This window comes from Anser anser (assembly GCF_964211835.1).
Source record: "Anser anser genome assembly, chromosome: 2".
In the NCBI taxonomy this organism is placed as follows: domain Eukaryota; kingdom Metazoa; phylum Chordata; class Aves; order Anseriformes; family Anatidae; genus Anser; species Anser anser.
In genome coordinates this window covers 131597195-131612270 of record NC_139721.1, presented here as the reverse complement: position 1 = coordinate 131612270, position 15076 = coordinate 131597195, and the positions used below count along the sequence as shown (strand labels likewise).

Here is a 15076-nt window from a genome sequence, read left to right as displayed (position 1 = left end):
TAGTTTCTAGCAAATTTAACTGATTTATATATGACAGTTTTGAAGAAACAACTGTTTTACATTAGAGTACAAGCTGATTTTGTTTACTTTTTTTACAGATCTCATTTATAAATTCTGTGAAATTAAGGAGCTGAGTTTTTGTACTAATGTTTTAGCAATAAAAAGACAGATTAAGTACACTTAGAACTAAGTTATTGGAAAAAATGCCTGATGCCATACTGATACGTGAGGCCTAGGAGAGCATTTTCCAGTGTAGCTCATAGCCAGTGTACTCTGACCACCAGAGTGGGCAGCTTTTGGAACAGATTGACTTTAACGTATGCTTACAGAAACTTACGATTTTCCTAGTTCTTCAGGAAAGGTGTGGACTGCAGGAAATGCATAGTTCCTTCATTGTGCCCTTCCAGACATGCCTAGTTGTTTCATTGCAGGCTGGCAGCTGAGGTGAGACTCCTTTCTGCTGTCACGCACACAAGTGACATAAAACCCTTTCAAGTTTGCTCCCGTCTGCACACGAGTAGCACTGCCATGCTAGGATGGATGCAATATCTTCTGTCATTATGCAGGCTATAATGTCATCTAAACATGTTTGAATTAAGAGACTTTTCCAGGCAAATGACTAGAGTTTGACAATGAACCACTGTAAATTGTTATATGGTCCTAAGACAGTTATACAAACCATGAGCCATACTTTCTCCATCTGTACATATCTAGATCATAGCACTTACTATATCCTGTATGAGTTCTAAGATAATGCTCTGTAAAAATCTCCAGGCACTACATTTTTCAGCCAAGTCTAGAATTATCTGTTTTAGAAATCTCCAAATACATATCCAATCCAACCTTCCCCATTAGCCACTGGTACTTAAACAAACAAACAAACAAAAACAACAAACAAACACAACAACAAAAAGAAAAAACAGGCTGGAACCTGCTTTTAAATTTCTTATTTTACAGTAGTTTACATGATTTTTACAAAGGGTGCAAGTTCTTAAAACACCAGAAGTGCTCGCTCAGGTAAATAAACAGCTCTGTGAGCAGCAGGAAGAAAAAAGAAAAAAAAAAGCATTCCATGTAATTTAGGAGTGTATGTATATCTGCTGCCCCAGGCTAACATCAATTATATAGCATGTTATGTAGACTTGGTTGAAAGACCTGTGGTTATCCAACTGTTTTCAAAAAAAGCAAAAATACGGATATGTGAAAAGGTTGAACTAAACCCACAGGTACAAGGCTTTCCCTTTTACTTCTAAAGGGCAGTAAAGAATAAGGAGAAATGGCCTGATGACTAAGCAGAGCTGAACTGGTTGATCAGTAAAAGATAAATAAATCTGATTTTTGCATAGATCCTACTTATGCAGTAACAAAAATCATTCATCCAATATTCTACGTAACTTGTGGAAAAAAAATCATTTTCTGTATAAACTGTGTGGAGAAGCCACTAAGTGGCTGTTCTTAGAAGACTTCAGCTAATAGGGGAAACGTATTTTTCTGAAGTTGGAAGAGCTAAACACTTTTTTCTTTCCTTTAAGAACACATTACAATAATTTTATCACAAAAAGTAAACTTAAGATGATCTTAAAACAAACTTCTCAAAGATAGAGAAATGCCGCTATATACGATAGGTATGTGTAGGCCCTACACTATACAAGGTACAATAATCATTGTGAAGAATGTGATTTTAGTTTCAGATTACTACTGTCTTCACCCAACCAGGTTTTTCTGAACCTTAAAGTATCTTAAGTGTCTTTTAACTTCAAAGTATTTTTTCTTAGAGGATTCCAAGAGAGCTTTAGGAATGTGAGAACCTCTGTCTTACTGCCCTCCTTCCAACTTCAGATAATGTTGATACACACAGCAAAGCGCATTTGTTGTAAAGTCAGTGGCACAATTCAAGGACTGAAATAATTCCTGTACTAACGAATCACTTTGCATTACAGAAATTAAAATAGTGTCAGGAATAGAATTCTATTTCTTGTTCTTGTCTTTCAAAACAAAGCCCAAAAAACTAGAGTACCATTAGTAGTGCTCCAAGTTCTCAGCTGTTACAATGGTCAGCTTGCTACTCCATTGCATATACTTTCCCTTGCAGTCAAGTCAAGACTGATTATTAAAAATTTCTTATAGTAAACCGGTTTTAAAATAAGCCGTGTTTATACTTCTCCAAAGTTAATATCAGAATGATGTATAGCAGTTTTCCTAACTCTAATTTCAGATCCAAGATTTAACTTTCTTGAAGAAAAACTACTGTTTGACTGAACTATATCTCAACGACAATGAGATCACAGATATATCAGGTACAAATCTTCCCTTGTAAAATTATTGGACAGAAACCTATACTTTCAGTTCTATGTATTGGCATTCAAATTTGTAACAGTGGAATACCGCCAGTAACTTAATGGTTGAAAGCTCCCATGTATGAGTAAACGTTAATTATTTTCTTCCAATGTACTTGAGTGGCAGTAAACTGATAGCCAATATCAAGTTTATGCTGGTCTAAGGGAATGAAATATCATTCACTTTAATGTCAGACAACTGTAAAATATTTTTGATCTAGCATGACCATATTTTATATTCAAGATGGATATGCAAAGTTCTTTTTACATCTGGTGATTTGTAGTCCTCTTGCTGACCAGGCACTGCATAAGCTGATAGAACCTTCTGGGAGCCGTTTATGTTTACGTGATGGAAAACTGCAGTGCTAACGGACTTAGCATGAAAATTAAAGAGCAATAAATTAATAAGTTGTCCCACTTCTAATGTAATTGTTAAGGTTTTGCAGTTTCTTTATGATGCAGTTATGTTTATGATCAGAAGCGTTTTGCAAAGTTACTGCAAAACCATTTTATTGCAGAATTCAATCTTTATCTTATACATCCATTTAAATTTTGCTTGCTCTTGTAGATTAAAGTATCTATTTCAGACCAGTGTATTTCTGAATGAAAAGCCCAAAACACATTAATAAATCTGTGTATTTTAGATGTTTTAAATGCTAATATTTTACTCTTCTCAGTCCCTATAAACTGTTCAGATGATAAATGATGTCGATTAGTTCTTGTGAGATTTTGAGAAAAGTGAATGTTTGAAAGAAACTTTCAGACACAAGAGACATTAAAGTAGATACCAACATATGTGTTATCAGAAGGGCAGGTGTCGTCAGCAAAGAAATGTGGATGAGAAAAACTGTGTAGAAATTGGAAAATGAGGTGTCTAAACCTGTGGTGTGACGATGTGAATACATAGTCTGGGTCAGCCACAACAGTGTTTGGAATAACTTATTTAACTCATTTATAATAACTTGAACTATTTTCTAAGGCATATGCTATGCATTGCTTGTAAGGCAAAGGCAGTATTAGCTAAGGATAAAAGGAAGTGAAGATGAATTAATCAAAGATCACTGGGACATAGGAGGAAGGAAGGGATACAGGAAGGGAGGAAGAAGGCAGTTGATGTTGATTTGTTGAGGCAAGAGTGATGGAGACAAATGGAAAGAACTGGAGTCAAAAAAACAGCGAGGCACATGTTTAAATGATGTGACTAGAAAGACAAAAGAGATATTGAGATCTCTGATAGTGTTTTTTTTTCTTTTTACTATTCTCATGCAAGGTGTTATAAATATAGAGACCTAGGTGGACAACTAGAATGTCAAATTTAGTGTGCAAGATAAAATAATGATTTAATAAATACAATGAGATATGATGAAAATAATCATTTATTTATTTTTCATTTCATTTCATTTCATTTCATTTCATTTCATTTCATTTCAGGTGCTCTGAAACACTTGTGTGCACTACAGATTCTGTTGCTTCACAACAACCAGTTAAAACAACTTGGCAAAACAGTGAAGGAATTAAAAGGAATAATAAGCTTGCAGACCCTAAGTAATACCTTATTTCTATTTTGCAGAACACGAGCAGTGTTTTTTTAGTGTATCTTCCCAGGATGTTTCTTGTCTGTTTCCACATCATTTGCCAATAGCTTTTGAAGCTAATTATCAATTTCAACCAAATGTGACTGAAGAAAGTGATCTGTAAGGCATGACAATTCCACAGAGAGTACTGCTACTGAGGAAAAAACTGGTCAGTGAGTTCAAAAGTTAACTGCTTTTGGCTGCTGGCTAGCCAGTCTCTGGGATGAGTAGTGTGGAGGCAGTCAAAGCAGTTTGCTACTACCTGTTCGTAAGGGAACATGGGAGTACACTACTCACAGAGGTGAAAGGAGATGAGAAACTGATGTTACTGCTGTTGAGAGTGTGAGGAAGGTTATAGAACCCAAATTCCTGTCTCGTTAATTACATTGCTTGAATAACTTTTTTGTCTTTTTGCCTATTTTTCACAGAATCTATGGATTTCTGGAGTCTAAGATTAAGATATTAGTCTTTAGATATTAAGTATAACAGTATCTAAGTGGTATAATTTTTGGTATGCTGATTGGAAATGAAAGTCGCATAGGATCTGAAATTTGAAATTAAATTATACAAGACAGTGCTGTCACTCCTGAGTTACAGTGTAAGGAGTAGCCTTCAGGGAAGTAGGATTATATGCTATTAACCTGTTGAAAATGTGAATATAAACAGGGTTTTTTTGCATGGTTCCTAAACAAGTGTTGTCATTGGACATGCCAAACTCTCAGTACTTTGAGGAAACAGGAAATTAGTTTCATGTCTTAACTATCACAGTTAATGGAGGTGAGCGTCATCAAACCATACCTCTTTATGCATTCAAAAATGGAATTTCTGACTGCAGGAAAGGAAAAAATGGCTTGAAAAGTATACTTTTAATTGGACTTGCTGTTGGGCTAAAATTCACAAAGAAATCAAGTGTTTAGGAAGACAACATGCCAGCAAAATCATTATAATTTTTTCGTTATGGGCAAGACTGAAAAATAGTCCATGTAAGAATGCAGTTGTTTGAAGTGATTAGGCAAAGTCTGGACAGACATCCTATGTATGAATGGTGCTGTCAGTTGAATTTAATGTTATAGTCCTGCCAATTAATATGGTGCTTCAAAAAGCACAGCAAGTTTGTTGTGCTTTTTGCAGTTGTCTATGGGAAATAAAGAGAAATAGTTAAAGTGCTGCTGAGTTATTGTGAGTGGCAGTCACAAAGACACCATGAAAACTGGATGGATATTGGACTGGTCACTGCTACAGGAAAGCAATTATTTAAAAGTACTATCAAACAGAATACACAGAGTAAGCCGGTCTGCCCTGATTAAAAATTCTTCAGTTCAAAGATATGAGAGTAAATGCAAATCATTGGAAGAAACTTAATAATCTGCTTTACAGTCATTCCTTGGTAAGCTTTCAAAAATTTGTCAGTGCCTTTGCTTCAAAGAAATTAGATAGTACTGAGTTCTCAGATTAACAGTACTCTATTAGTTTAATAAAATAAATTATCATATTTGAAGTAAATGACAGCAATAAATGAACAAAATACATTTTAAAAGTGATATCCTACATATCCTATTACTGTAGCATTTATCTGCCTGCCTGCAGTGTTCAGAAATGTGAAATGGGTGCCGCATTTGGGCTGTGTATCTTTCAAAAGGCTTGTGCCCATAATTTATCTTTATACAATAAAAACTGTTTTGGAAATTGGAAGGTTCTCACTGTTGTGAGGTAGATCTTTTAGATTTATTTAGTTAGTTAGTTATTAGCTGGGCAAACTGATTAAAAAAATAAATAAAACAGCTTGCAAACCTTCAATAGAACTTCTGGAAAAATAATACTTTATTATTGTGTAGCACTGTTGGACATTAGAATTATTAAAATGGGACAGTCTAATACGCTATTATTGCTCACTTCAGAAGCAATGTTCAGCTACCAAAATTTTGCATTTCTCTTTCTTAAGGCTCTCATGATTTTTAGCCACTGCACTGCAATGGAATTGAAGCATAACAGCATTCTTCATCAACACAGTTTGGGAAGACAGTCAGCTTCTAAAGATTTACTGGATGGGTTTTTCAAAACTGCAGCCTTTTGGGAGATACAGAGGGATTCTTTATGGGCTCACCTTGTGCTCCCATCTCTCCTTTGGAATCCAAGATTTTTGTTATGTACTCTGTAAATTGCCTCAGCTGATTTATTATCCACAACTGATAACATCTTGCTGCCAGTCCTCAGAAAATTTGTTTTGTTCTTCACTGTGTTTCTACCACAATAGTTCCTTTCTGTCTCATGTGGGATAGGCACACTGTTTTCCTACAGTCTCAATTGAGAAAACAGACAAAACTGTGGAGGAAGAAAGTATTATCCCCAATTTGTAGAATGAAAATTACATGACTTTGACTAGAAAGTAGATAGCACAGCCCAAAATTGATCCCAGATGTTTTGTAAAATAATACCATCTTGATCCATACAATGGCTGGATTTATTTTAAGAACAAGCAGCAGAAAAATTTGTATACTCTAAAAAAAACCCCACCAGTCAGTACTGGGGAGGAGGGGTGTGCTCCAAGTAGCATCCAGATTCAGAAGGACTTAGTATCAACCCCTCTTTTTGTCTTGGAAAAATCTCTCTTGAATTGCCATTGCATTCCAGTACTGCTTGAAAAAAAAAACCACCAAAACTTATCAGCTTTTAGAGAAATTTCTGAAAATTCTGAAATTTCTGAATTTTTGTCTGTAATACTATCACATATTGTCTTGACTCAAAAACAGGCTTATCAGACATATACATAATGTTATTTCAGATTAACACCACCTAGAAAAAATGGCTGTACACTACTGCGTTCAATGAAAATGGAACTTTCTATTGCTGCCACCTTGTGGCTCTCTTACTACTTCTGAATACAGTGATTTTGTTGAAAAGTCATTAAAGAATTAAAAATTTTCAGTTCTTCTCTCTATACATGAACAGACACAAAAGCTGTCATTTGCCCTTTCCAGACTTACTGAGCCCTCAAAACAGTCGGGCAGTACCATCAAACACTGAGCCTTCTTTGGCAATCGAGCCAGCCTGAAGAATAAAAAATGACAACCGGTTCACAAATCTGTGTAGAATATTTCCAAATTTCTTTCTTCTTTTAGTATCCCTGAAATATCAGAGCCCTTATTTGTGTCTGTAATACCACCTTTCCCTACGTGCAGAGATTACATAAACGAGAGGATTTTTTTGCCCTAGAGTGAATATTAGCCACAGCCTCTCCTCAAACAGAGCAGTGTAGAAGTTGTCAAAGTTATTAACTTTAAAAGATTTTTTTTTGCCTTTTCTGATCTTAAGGTAGCAACCTTCTGATTATTTTTACTTTACTGTCAAAGATGAACAGTATTTGTGTAAGGAGAAGACAGCATTATTATGTTTTTAATTTTGAACAAAAAAAAAAACAAAACACAACTTTGTTTTCTGATTTGGGAATGAGCCAATTTCTGTTTTAATCAACCTCAGATATCATTTGCATGAACCAAACCAAATCTGGCATGTAAGCTAGGCAAATTTTCCACATCTGTAAAAAGCAGCAGCATGGGACTGATACCTGCCTCTGTGTTGGAGTCTTAGTCAAGTTGCCAATGGGCTTTTGAAGCTTACTGCCTCACCTCTTAATGAAAGTTAGTGGCATCCAGGTTCCAGGAGCTTAGGCCCTTTTAAACATTTTAGTCTTTAGGTTTCTGAGTTTTCAAAGACTCATCTTCCATTGGAACATCAGAAAACTGAGTATTTACATTTCATATTGCATCTGTGGGTTAAAAACTTTATATCAGCTCTGATAAAACCTTTGGAGTCCGAAAGCTCATCTTTTTGCAATTAACTCTCTTCCCCTTACAAATTTGGTCTTATCTTTAAGCCATCACACCTAAAAGACTACTACAATTTAAAATAGGCATCACCTAACAATACACAATAAAATCAAAGGCAAGCACTTAGTGGTTTTGTCTGTATGTCGTAAAAAACACAAAAAAAGCTTCAAAGGCTCATAGTGCGTGATGGCACCTTTACTTAGTTGTTGGCTGTGGTATTTTGAATCCTGTGCAATAAGCCAGTTCTTGCAGTCTGTGCTCAGCTGAGTAATTTTGTCTGTGTAAAGAAACTGCTTTATTTACCTAGCATAAAAATAATTTGAATTTTGTGCAAATTCTTTGGCTACTATTGTTCTTTAATTTTCCTGTCTTGCTAAGTTTGTTGTTTTTCTTTTGTTCTTTTGTTGGTGGTATTGGTGTTGTTTATTTTGTATATATTTTGCAGACTTATTCCATAACCCTCTGGCACATGATCCAGACTACCGGCTTTACGTGATACACTTCCTTCCTTCGGTACAGCTCCTTGACAGGAAATGTAAGAATTGCTTTTCTCTTTTCACAGAGATGGTTGCTTTTGATTTTAATCCGTTTGGAAAAATAGGTGAATTAATCTCATCAAGTTTTTTACATGCGCTTGTTGATACAGCAAAAGATCTAATGAACTGGTACCTATTTTGTGCAAGGTTTGTCATGCAAATAGACATTTGGCATAAATAGTTGTATGGCATAAACAGTTTACTTTGTCAAACATTTTCAATTCCTGTCTTTTTTTCTATTTGAATTGTGTATGTTCATCCTGTAGTTGGTCTGTATATTTTGGGGTAAGAGATAAAACCCAGTGTTAAGACTCATCTACCTACATTTTGTATGTGTATGTATGTGTACATGAGTATACCTACATACACCTACCTACCAGGAGTTGGACTCAGTGATCCTTGTGGGTCCCTTCCCACTCCGGATATTCTATAATTCTATATGAATTCTGTGTGCATTCAGACCAATATATTTACAAATGATACTGTGTACTTAGATGGGGATAATATTCTGAGGTGTCTAAGTGTTTCTGTACAGTTTAAATGCATATGTGCACATTTCCTGATAAGATCCATGCTGACCAAGCTGTCAAATATAAATCTTCATGAATCAGGAGATCTTTCACAGCTGTAAATGCTACTGAAAAAATAATGATCTTGAGAATAGCCAGATGATAAATCAATAAACATGACAGTGGAGCCAGGAACTTAGCTTTGTGATTTTGTCTTTGGTGTTGGGATGGCCGTGTGATTCACTGGGAAGCGCTGTGAGAGGTGTTGATTCATACCCCGCTTCTTCCTCATAAAAAACAATGAGGTGAAACAACAACATCATCTTGAAAACCTGCTCCCAGTCTCTAGGAGAAACAGGATGCAGGACTTGAGATGGCAACCACAAGATGTCTGCATGGGCTGGCAGGTTGCATAGCTCCGTCATAAAGGATAGCTGGCGGATGGGACACTGTTAGGGGTTAGTGGGCTGCTGGATTTGACCATGCAGCCATTTGCCTACATTCATTTTGGCAAGCGTTACCTCCAGTCTCTTCAATATTTGGTCTGGTGTTACACCTGTGCTTAGCACTTCCATCAGACTATTTTACTAATGATCATTTTTGGCTAGGGAGGGGTGACTAAAGCGAAACCTGCTGGAAAATACATGTGGCATTTACAGTTCTAGAAACATTTCCATAAAACTTCACGGACTTCTCTCTTCAATACACCCATACTGTAATTAGTCTTGGATCAGGACTTGAGGCATTAATTTGTATCAAACTGTACCCTGGACTTTCTATTTAGCGAACTATTTCTTTAACGTTACAGAGACTGTACTGTTAAATGAAATGTTCCCTTTTTTGTGTTAAATGGAAAATGTTCTGGCCGTGGAACATTCCCACAGCGCTGTCCTGGCTGTCTGCTTTACTCAGGACACGTGCTGACACTTCTGTTACCTCCAGGCACGGCTACTGCAGTTCCTTTCTAATTAGTCCCCCAGACACCATGACTTAAAAACTCCCCTGAATTCAAAATGCTTCTGCCAGAGTTATGTTCTAAACCTTCAGCTCACTTCTATTTCCTATCTGAAGTGCTGGATTAGTATGCAGTTCAAATCATGGAAGTTAAAATCCCCTATTTGACTTAGAGTCTCAAACTTTTTCTTTAAAATGTAAAGTTACTTTTGAAGTAAAGTGCAAAACAGGAAAATGTGAAGCTTTTCTTTTGGTTGCAGTCCTACAGTTTTCTCTGTAATTGAGCAATGAGAATTGAACTGATCTTGAAGCAGGATTTGTTTTCACTATTCATACAGAAACTTCCAAGTCCTTACTGACTTCTACAGTAGGTCTCATTTAAATGGTAATGAGAGACTTGCCTTCTAGTTTCTTGGTTTAAAACTCCTGATCCTACTGCATCCAAAAAAAATACTTGATTTTATTTGACAGGGCTTCACTGCAAAGCCATAGGAAGTATCACTCCATGGTGCCATTCTGAATCATGGTGAAATTATGCAGTTACAGCACAATTGTTGTAAAACTCTGTACAAAATAACGGGAATCGCCTTCTGCATGCAGATAGTTGATACCAGACTTTTAAGTTGATAGAAATAATATTTTTTTTAATATCACTTTTAACAGCAGTTACACAAAGAGAAAGGGAGTCAGCATTTCATCTGTATAGCCATGAGCGGTCTTGTGTTATGGAGTCAATAGCTTTTGGAAAGAGAGTAAACACACCACTAGGGACTGCCATGGGATGCAGCAGAGGCGCCCAACCAGCCAGAAGATGGATGATAGCCCCAGGTATTTATAATAACACAAATGACAGCATATACTTTTGAGTGATTTGAATTAGAAGAAAACAAGTTATTTTCATTCTTTACAACTTTAAAGTTCTTTACATTCATCTGATAAAAAGTTGTTGTCTTTAGTAGTAAAATATAAATGCATCAGGATCTCAGCCAAACTGCTTCAAGTCAGGAGCACTGGTGGCAACAGCCAACGAATGATCCCTTCGCCTGTGTATATTATGACAAATACGTTTTTGCCACTCCCTGTCGTTACAAAATTGTTTTTAAGATAGCTGAACAAACAGCATTGTTTTTTCAATATGTATCTTTTGTTTTGTTGCTTTTTTGTTTGTTTTTGGTTTTGCTTTTGTTTTTTACTTTTGTTTAGTTAAAACATTTCAGTATACTACTGTGCTGTCTTGGTGATCAGCATCATAGAGTTTTGATGCCCTCTAGTGCTTTTATAAAATAATCTCTTGAAGAACATGCTTCCTCCTAGTGAAGTAAATTTTGCATATCTTGCCTAGTTTTGTAAGCAGAATCCTTTTTATGCTTTCCAAGCTAAGACTATTTTAATGATGTCTTGTAATAGCATATAAAGTAATTTTTAAAGAGTCCTGAAAACATTCACAGCTGCAAGACTGTGTAAGGTCCTGGCACAAGAAAGCAGGAGAGTACCATCCATAACCTTGTGACTTGTATCATGGGACCATTCAGAACAAACCCTGGATTTCCACACAATACTGTCTGCCTTCTGTGAAAGAAGAAATAAATGCATGGAAATGTTTATCTAGGGAAAATAAAATATGACAACTACATAAGCTTAAAAAGAACTAGGTATTTGTTTCCACAGTAATAGAATAAAAAATGGTATTACACATTTCAAGTCTTTCGCTGGTTTTTAGTGCATTTGAACTTTAGTTCATGTGAACTAAAAAGGATTTTAGGATCAGGATGGTAATCCTCAGGTAATCGAAATGCCGTATAGACATTAATGTCTTAATGTGAACTTTTTCTTACAGATCATGAATTTGGAAATCACACAAATAAGTACGTATTTTTTTCTGTACTTTTTTGTTTCTTTTTCTTTTGTATTTCAGAAACATTTAATTAATTTCTTCTTCCTGTACATAAAATAAATGCTAACAAGAGGAAAAAAACAGTAGAAATAATCTTTTGAAAAATTTTCTGATCTTTTGTGTTTAATGTAGTTGTAACTCTGCATTATTCTGCTAAGGAAACCTACTCACTGCTGTTTTAAATTTAATATTGAAAGGTATTCCAGGTATATAAAAATGCTATTTATTTTATAAGATCAAATACTGATTGCTAGAAAGAGCATGCTTGAAGCATTACTGCATCAGAATAGCTGTTCTGTATTGTGACATTAACAGCTTTCTCCTGGCTGGCTGTTCAGTAATACACACTGTCTGGAAAATATTATTTACCTGTAGAAGGATTTTTTTTTTTCAGTCTATAGTTGATATTATATTTCAACATTATAGAAATAAATGTAAAATTCACTTCTGTTATCTCTGCGCCTAGACTGAGGCAGTATAATGGCTGCATTTTAATGCGATGACATTTTTAGATGCTATCTTTATACAGCGTATTTACAATCTTAAGATATCAGGTTTGTTTATACTTTCTGGTTTCACACATCAAAATATTTGTAAGATGTATTAAAGGAAATAACAAAGCCTACACATAGAATTTATAGATTTATGCATTCATAGAATCGTTTAGGTTGGAAAAGACCTCTAAGATCGTCTAGTCCAACATTTAACCTAGCACTGCCAAGTCCACCACATCTACGCATTTTTTGAAGACCTCCAGGGATGGTGACTCAACTACTTCCATGGGCAGCCTTCCCTTTCAGTGAAGAAATTTCTCTTAATAGCCAACCTAAACGTCCCCTGGTGCAACTTAAGGCCATTTCCCCTCGTCTTAACAGTTGGTGCATGGGAGAAGAGCCCAATCCTCACCTCGCTATAGCCTCCTTTAAGGTAATTGTAGAGCATGATAAAGTTTCCCCTGAGCCTCCTTTTCTGCAGGCTAAACAACCCCAGTTCCCTCAGCCGCTTTTCATAAGCCTTGTAGCTTCTAGAGCCTTCGACAACTTTGTTGCCCTTCTTTGGACATGATTTCCCTTCTTTAGACAGTATGATGATTTCCTTTAACAATTTGATATTATATAACCATTTACTTTGAGTACAGCTCTTTACAATCAGCCTAATTTATGTTCAGAAATTGTTTCCTTCTTTCAGTAGAGTTAGTTGTCCTCATGGATACAGCGTACAGTTTCCTCTCCATCTTACTTACGTAGATGCTTAGGCTTTACGAGGTACCTGAGCATTTGACAAAGAGCTATACTCAGTGGGAATAGGTATGTGTTACTACAGCTACACATTTGTGAAATAAGTTCTTACAAATTCAGTTTTTAATACTGTATCCGAGTCTAAAGTTTTTGGTCTAACTCGAAGTCCTTGTCAATTCTGAACTGATGTTGCAAGTCTGCTACTTCTCTCTCCCAAACTGCAGCTGTGGCAGGATGCCTGAACAACACAGGTTCACGGTGTTCTGCATTCAGTGTTCTGGATTCATTTGCATGGTGACTATTTAAAAGACCCATGCTGAAATAAATGTTGCATTTACATTAATGGATTCATATCATTATGAAATCATAAAGTACACAAAGTTTTATGATTTCCACTTTAAAGAATCCAAACATGAAAATGTACAACAATTATACTTTTCATGAAAAAGAAGCAGTGAAAACAAAATAGCAAGTTCAAGTCTGCTTTAAATGCATTTTAAATAATTTATTGCAGGATTTTTTCCCTTAGAGTCCTATGATTCTGAACTCTTCTAGTTTTGTTTTGCTTTTTTAAATTTGGTAACAGAAGGAAACCTTTCAAAATTAAAATTTTCAAATCCTCGCTGTTATTATCATCATGATTTCTAACTTCATTTTCTACACAAAGTGTGCGTAGTAAGTTAGCTCCAAATGAGTTTGGAAACATTCAGATAATTTACACTGGCTTTGTTCTTTTTGCAGAGTTCCATTTGAGAACCCTGAAGATGCTGTTTTACTACGGGCAATGACAAGATCTGTAATGGAATTTTCCTCTCTTGACTGGAACAAAGTACCCACCTGTCGAGAAAGACGTCTTGAAAACAAAGCAGAAGATTCCCCTGAGAAGCTTACAATCCAATTTAGATGACTGCTTTCTTCCTTAAGAAAAAAATTACTGCTCTGTCGAGAGTGCATATAAACTTCTTACGTAAGTTAATATCTCTATAACAGAAGTACACTAAACCCCACATCCAATTAAATCAACTTCCAGCAACAAAAAGTATTTGTGTAACATTCCTTTTATCATCAAATATATTATGTGGAGAATCAAGAAATTAAGAAATCAAATGATAAATAGTAGCAATGTTACAAGAAAAGATGTTTGAAATGCAATTCTTACCATGCTTCTGTTATTACAAATTATTAGAGCCAAAATGGAAGTTAATTTTTTAAGAAATTAAGGATGAATTATTTTATTCTTTACAGTTTCTACTGTATAATTAGTTCACTACTAGTAATTTGGGTTCCTCCGTCAAAATAAAGATATCAGATAAACCTCATTGAGCTTTTCTAATTTCTTAGAGGAGTTAAAATTCCAATTTGCTGATTTTTGTGCTGCATGAATTCACTGAAAGTTCTTAGCTGTATGAGGATGCTGTGTTGGGTCTCACTGCTGTGGAGCCAGGAGCTCTTAAGTGCTGAAATCTGGCTCTTCTCTCTGTCTGCTCATATTTCCCCAGGATGCAGGCCTCTGTTTACCAGTCCTTGTGGAGACGGGGCATATCATATGAAGCACTGGTCCCAGCCTGCTGACAGTGCTGTAGCAATACACCTGATGCTTTTGGCTTCTCAAGGCAGTTACCACAAAGGGAGCTAGCAGGCGATGTGTATGTAGATGTAAAGTAATACATTTCCTCACATCTTTCCCTCTCCGTTCTGCCAAAGGCTTAGTTTCAGTCAATGCTATCTGACATATCAAAGCCCTTCTTCAGCCCAGGGCTTCTCTTCTGAGTTGCTTCTTTTTGTCCTCAGCTAGCACTGAGTCACAGAGCAGTCTAGGTTGGCAGGGATCTGTGGGTCCAACCCCTGTTGAAAGCAGGGCCTGACATTAGGTTATCAGCACCCTGTCAAGGCAAGTCGAGTATTTCCAGGGAGGGAGAGACCACCACTTCTTGGCAACCTCTGGCAGTGTTTAATTGCGCTCCCAAGCAACTTTCTCATATCCAGATGGAATTCTGCCTGCAACAACGTGGGCCTGTTGGCTCTTGTCCTGTCATCGTGCATCCCCATCAAGACAGTTCATCATCTCTGTAGCTACCTCTAGGTGTTGTAAAACTGATTGTATCTCTCCAAGTCATCCTTTCTCTGGAGTTGAACAAGCTCCTCGAGCTCTCAGATCACCACAGTGGCACACTCGCTGGAACCTCTCTTGTTTTTTAATGTCTCTCT

General features: G+C 36.2%; 1 protein-coding gene across 7 annotated transcripts in view; it reads left to right on the top strand.

The window, feature by feature from the left end:
* Nucleotides 1-14602, top strand: part of LRRC72 (leucine rich repeat containing 72) — a 37463-nt gene extending 22861 nt beyond the window's left edge. For 3 of the 7 annotated variants that reach the window (XM_083822881.1, XM_083822879.1, XM_083822878.1), the window contains 6 exons: nt 2216-2297; nt 3768-3881; nt 8183-8272; nt 10400-10564; nt 11574-11601; nt 13610-14593. In XM_083822881.1, the coding sequence (XP_083679007.1) occupies nt 2216-2297; nt 3768-3881; nt 8183-8272; nt 10400-10564; nt 11574-11601; nt 13610-13775 (645 nt within the window). In that variant the 3' untranslated portion in view covers nt 13776-14593. Of the gene's footprint in view, nt 1-2215; nt 2298-3767; nt 3882-8182; nt 8273-10399; nt 10565-11573; nt 11602-13609 lie in introns of all 7 variants that reach the window. The other 4 variants (XM_083822875.1, XM_083822876.1, XM_083822880.1 and 1 more) reach the window with 4 other exon arrangements.
* The last annotated feature ends 474 nt before the right edge of the window (nt 14603-15076 follow it).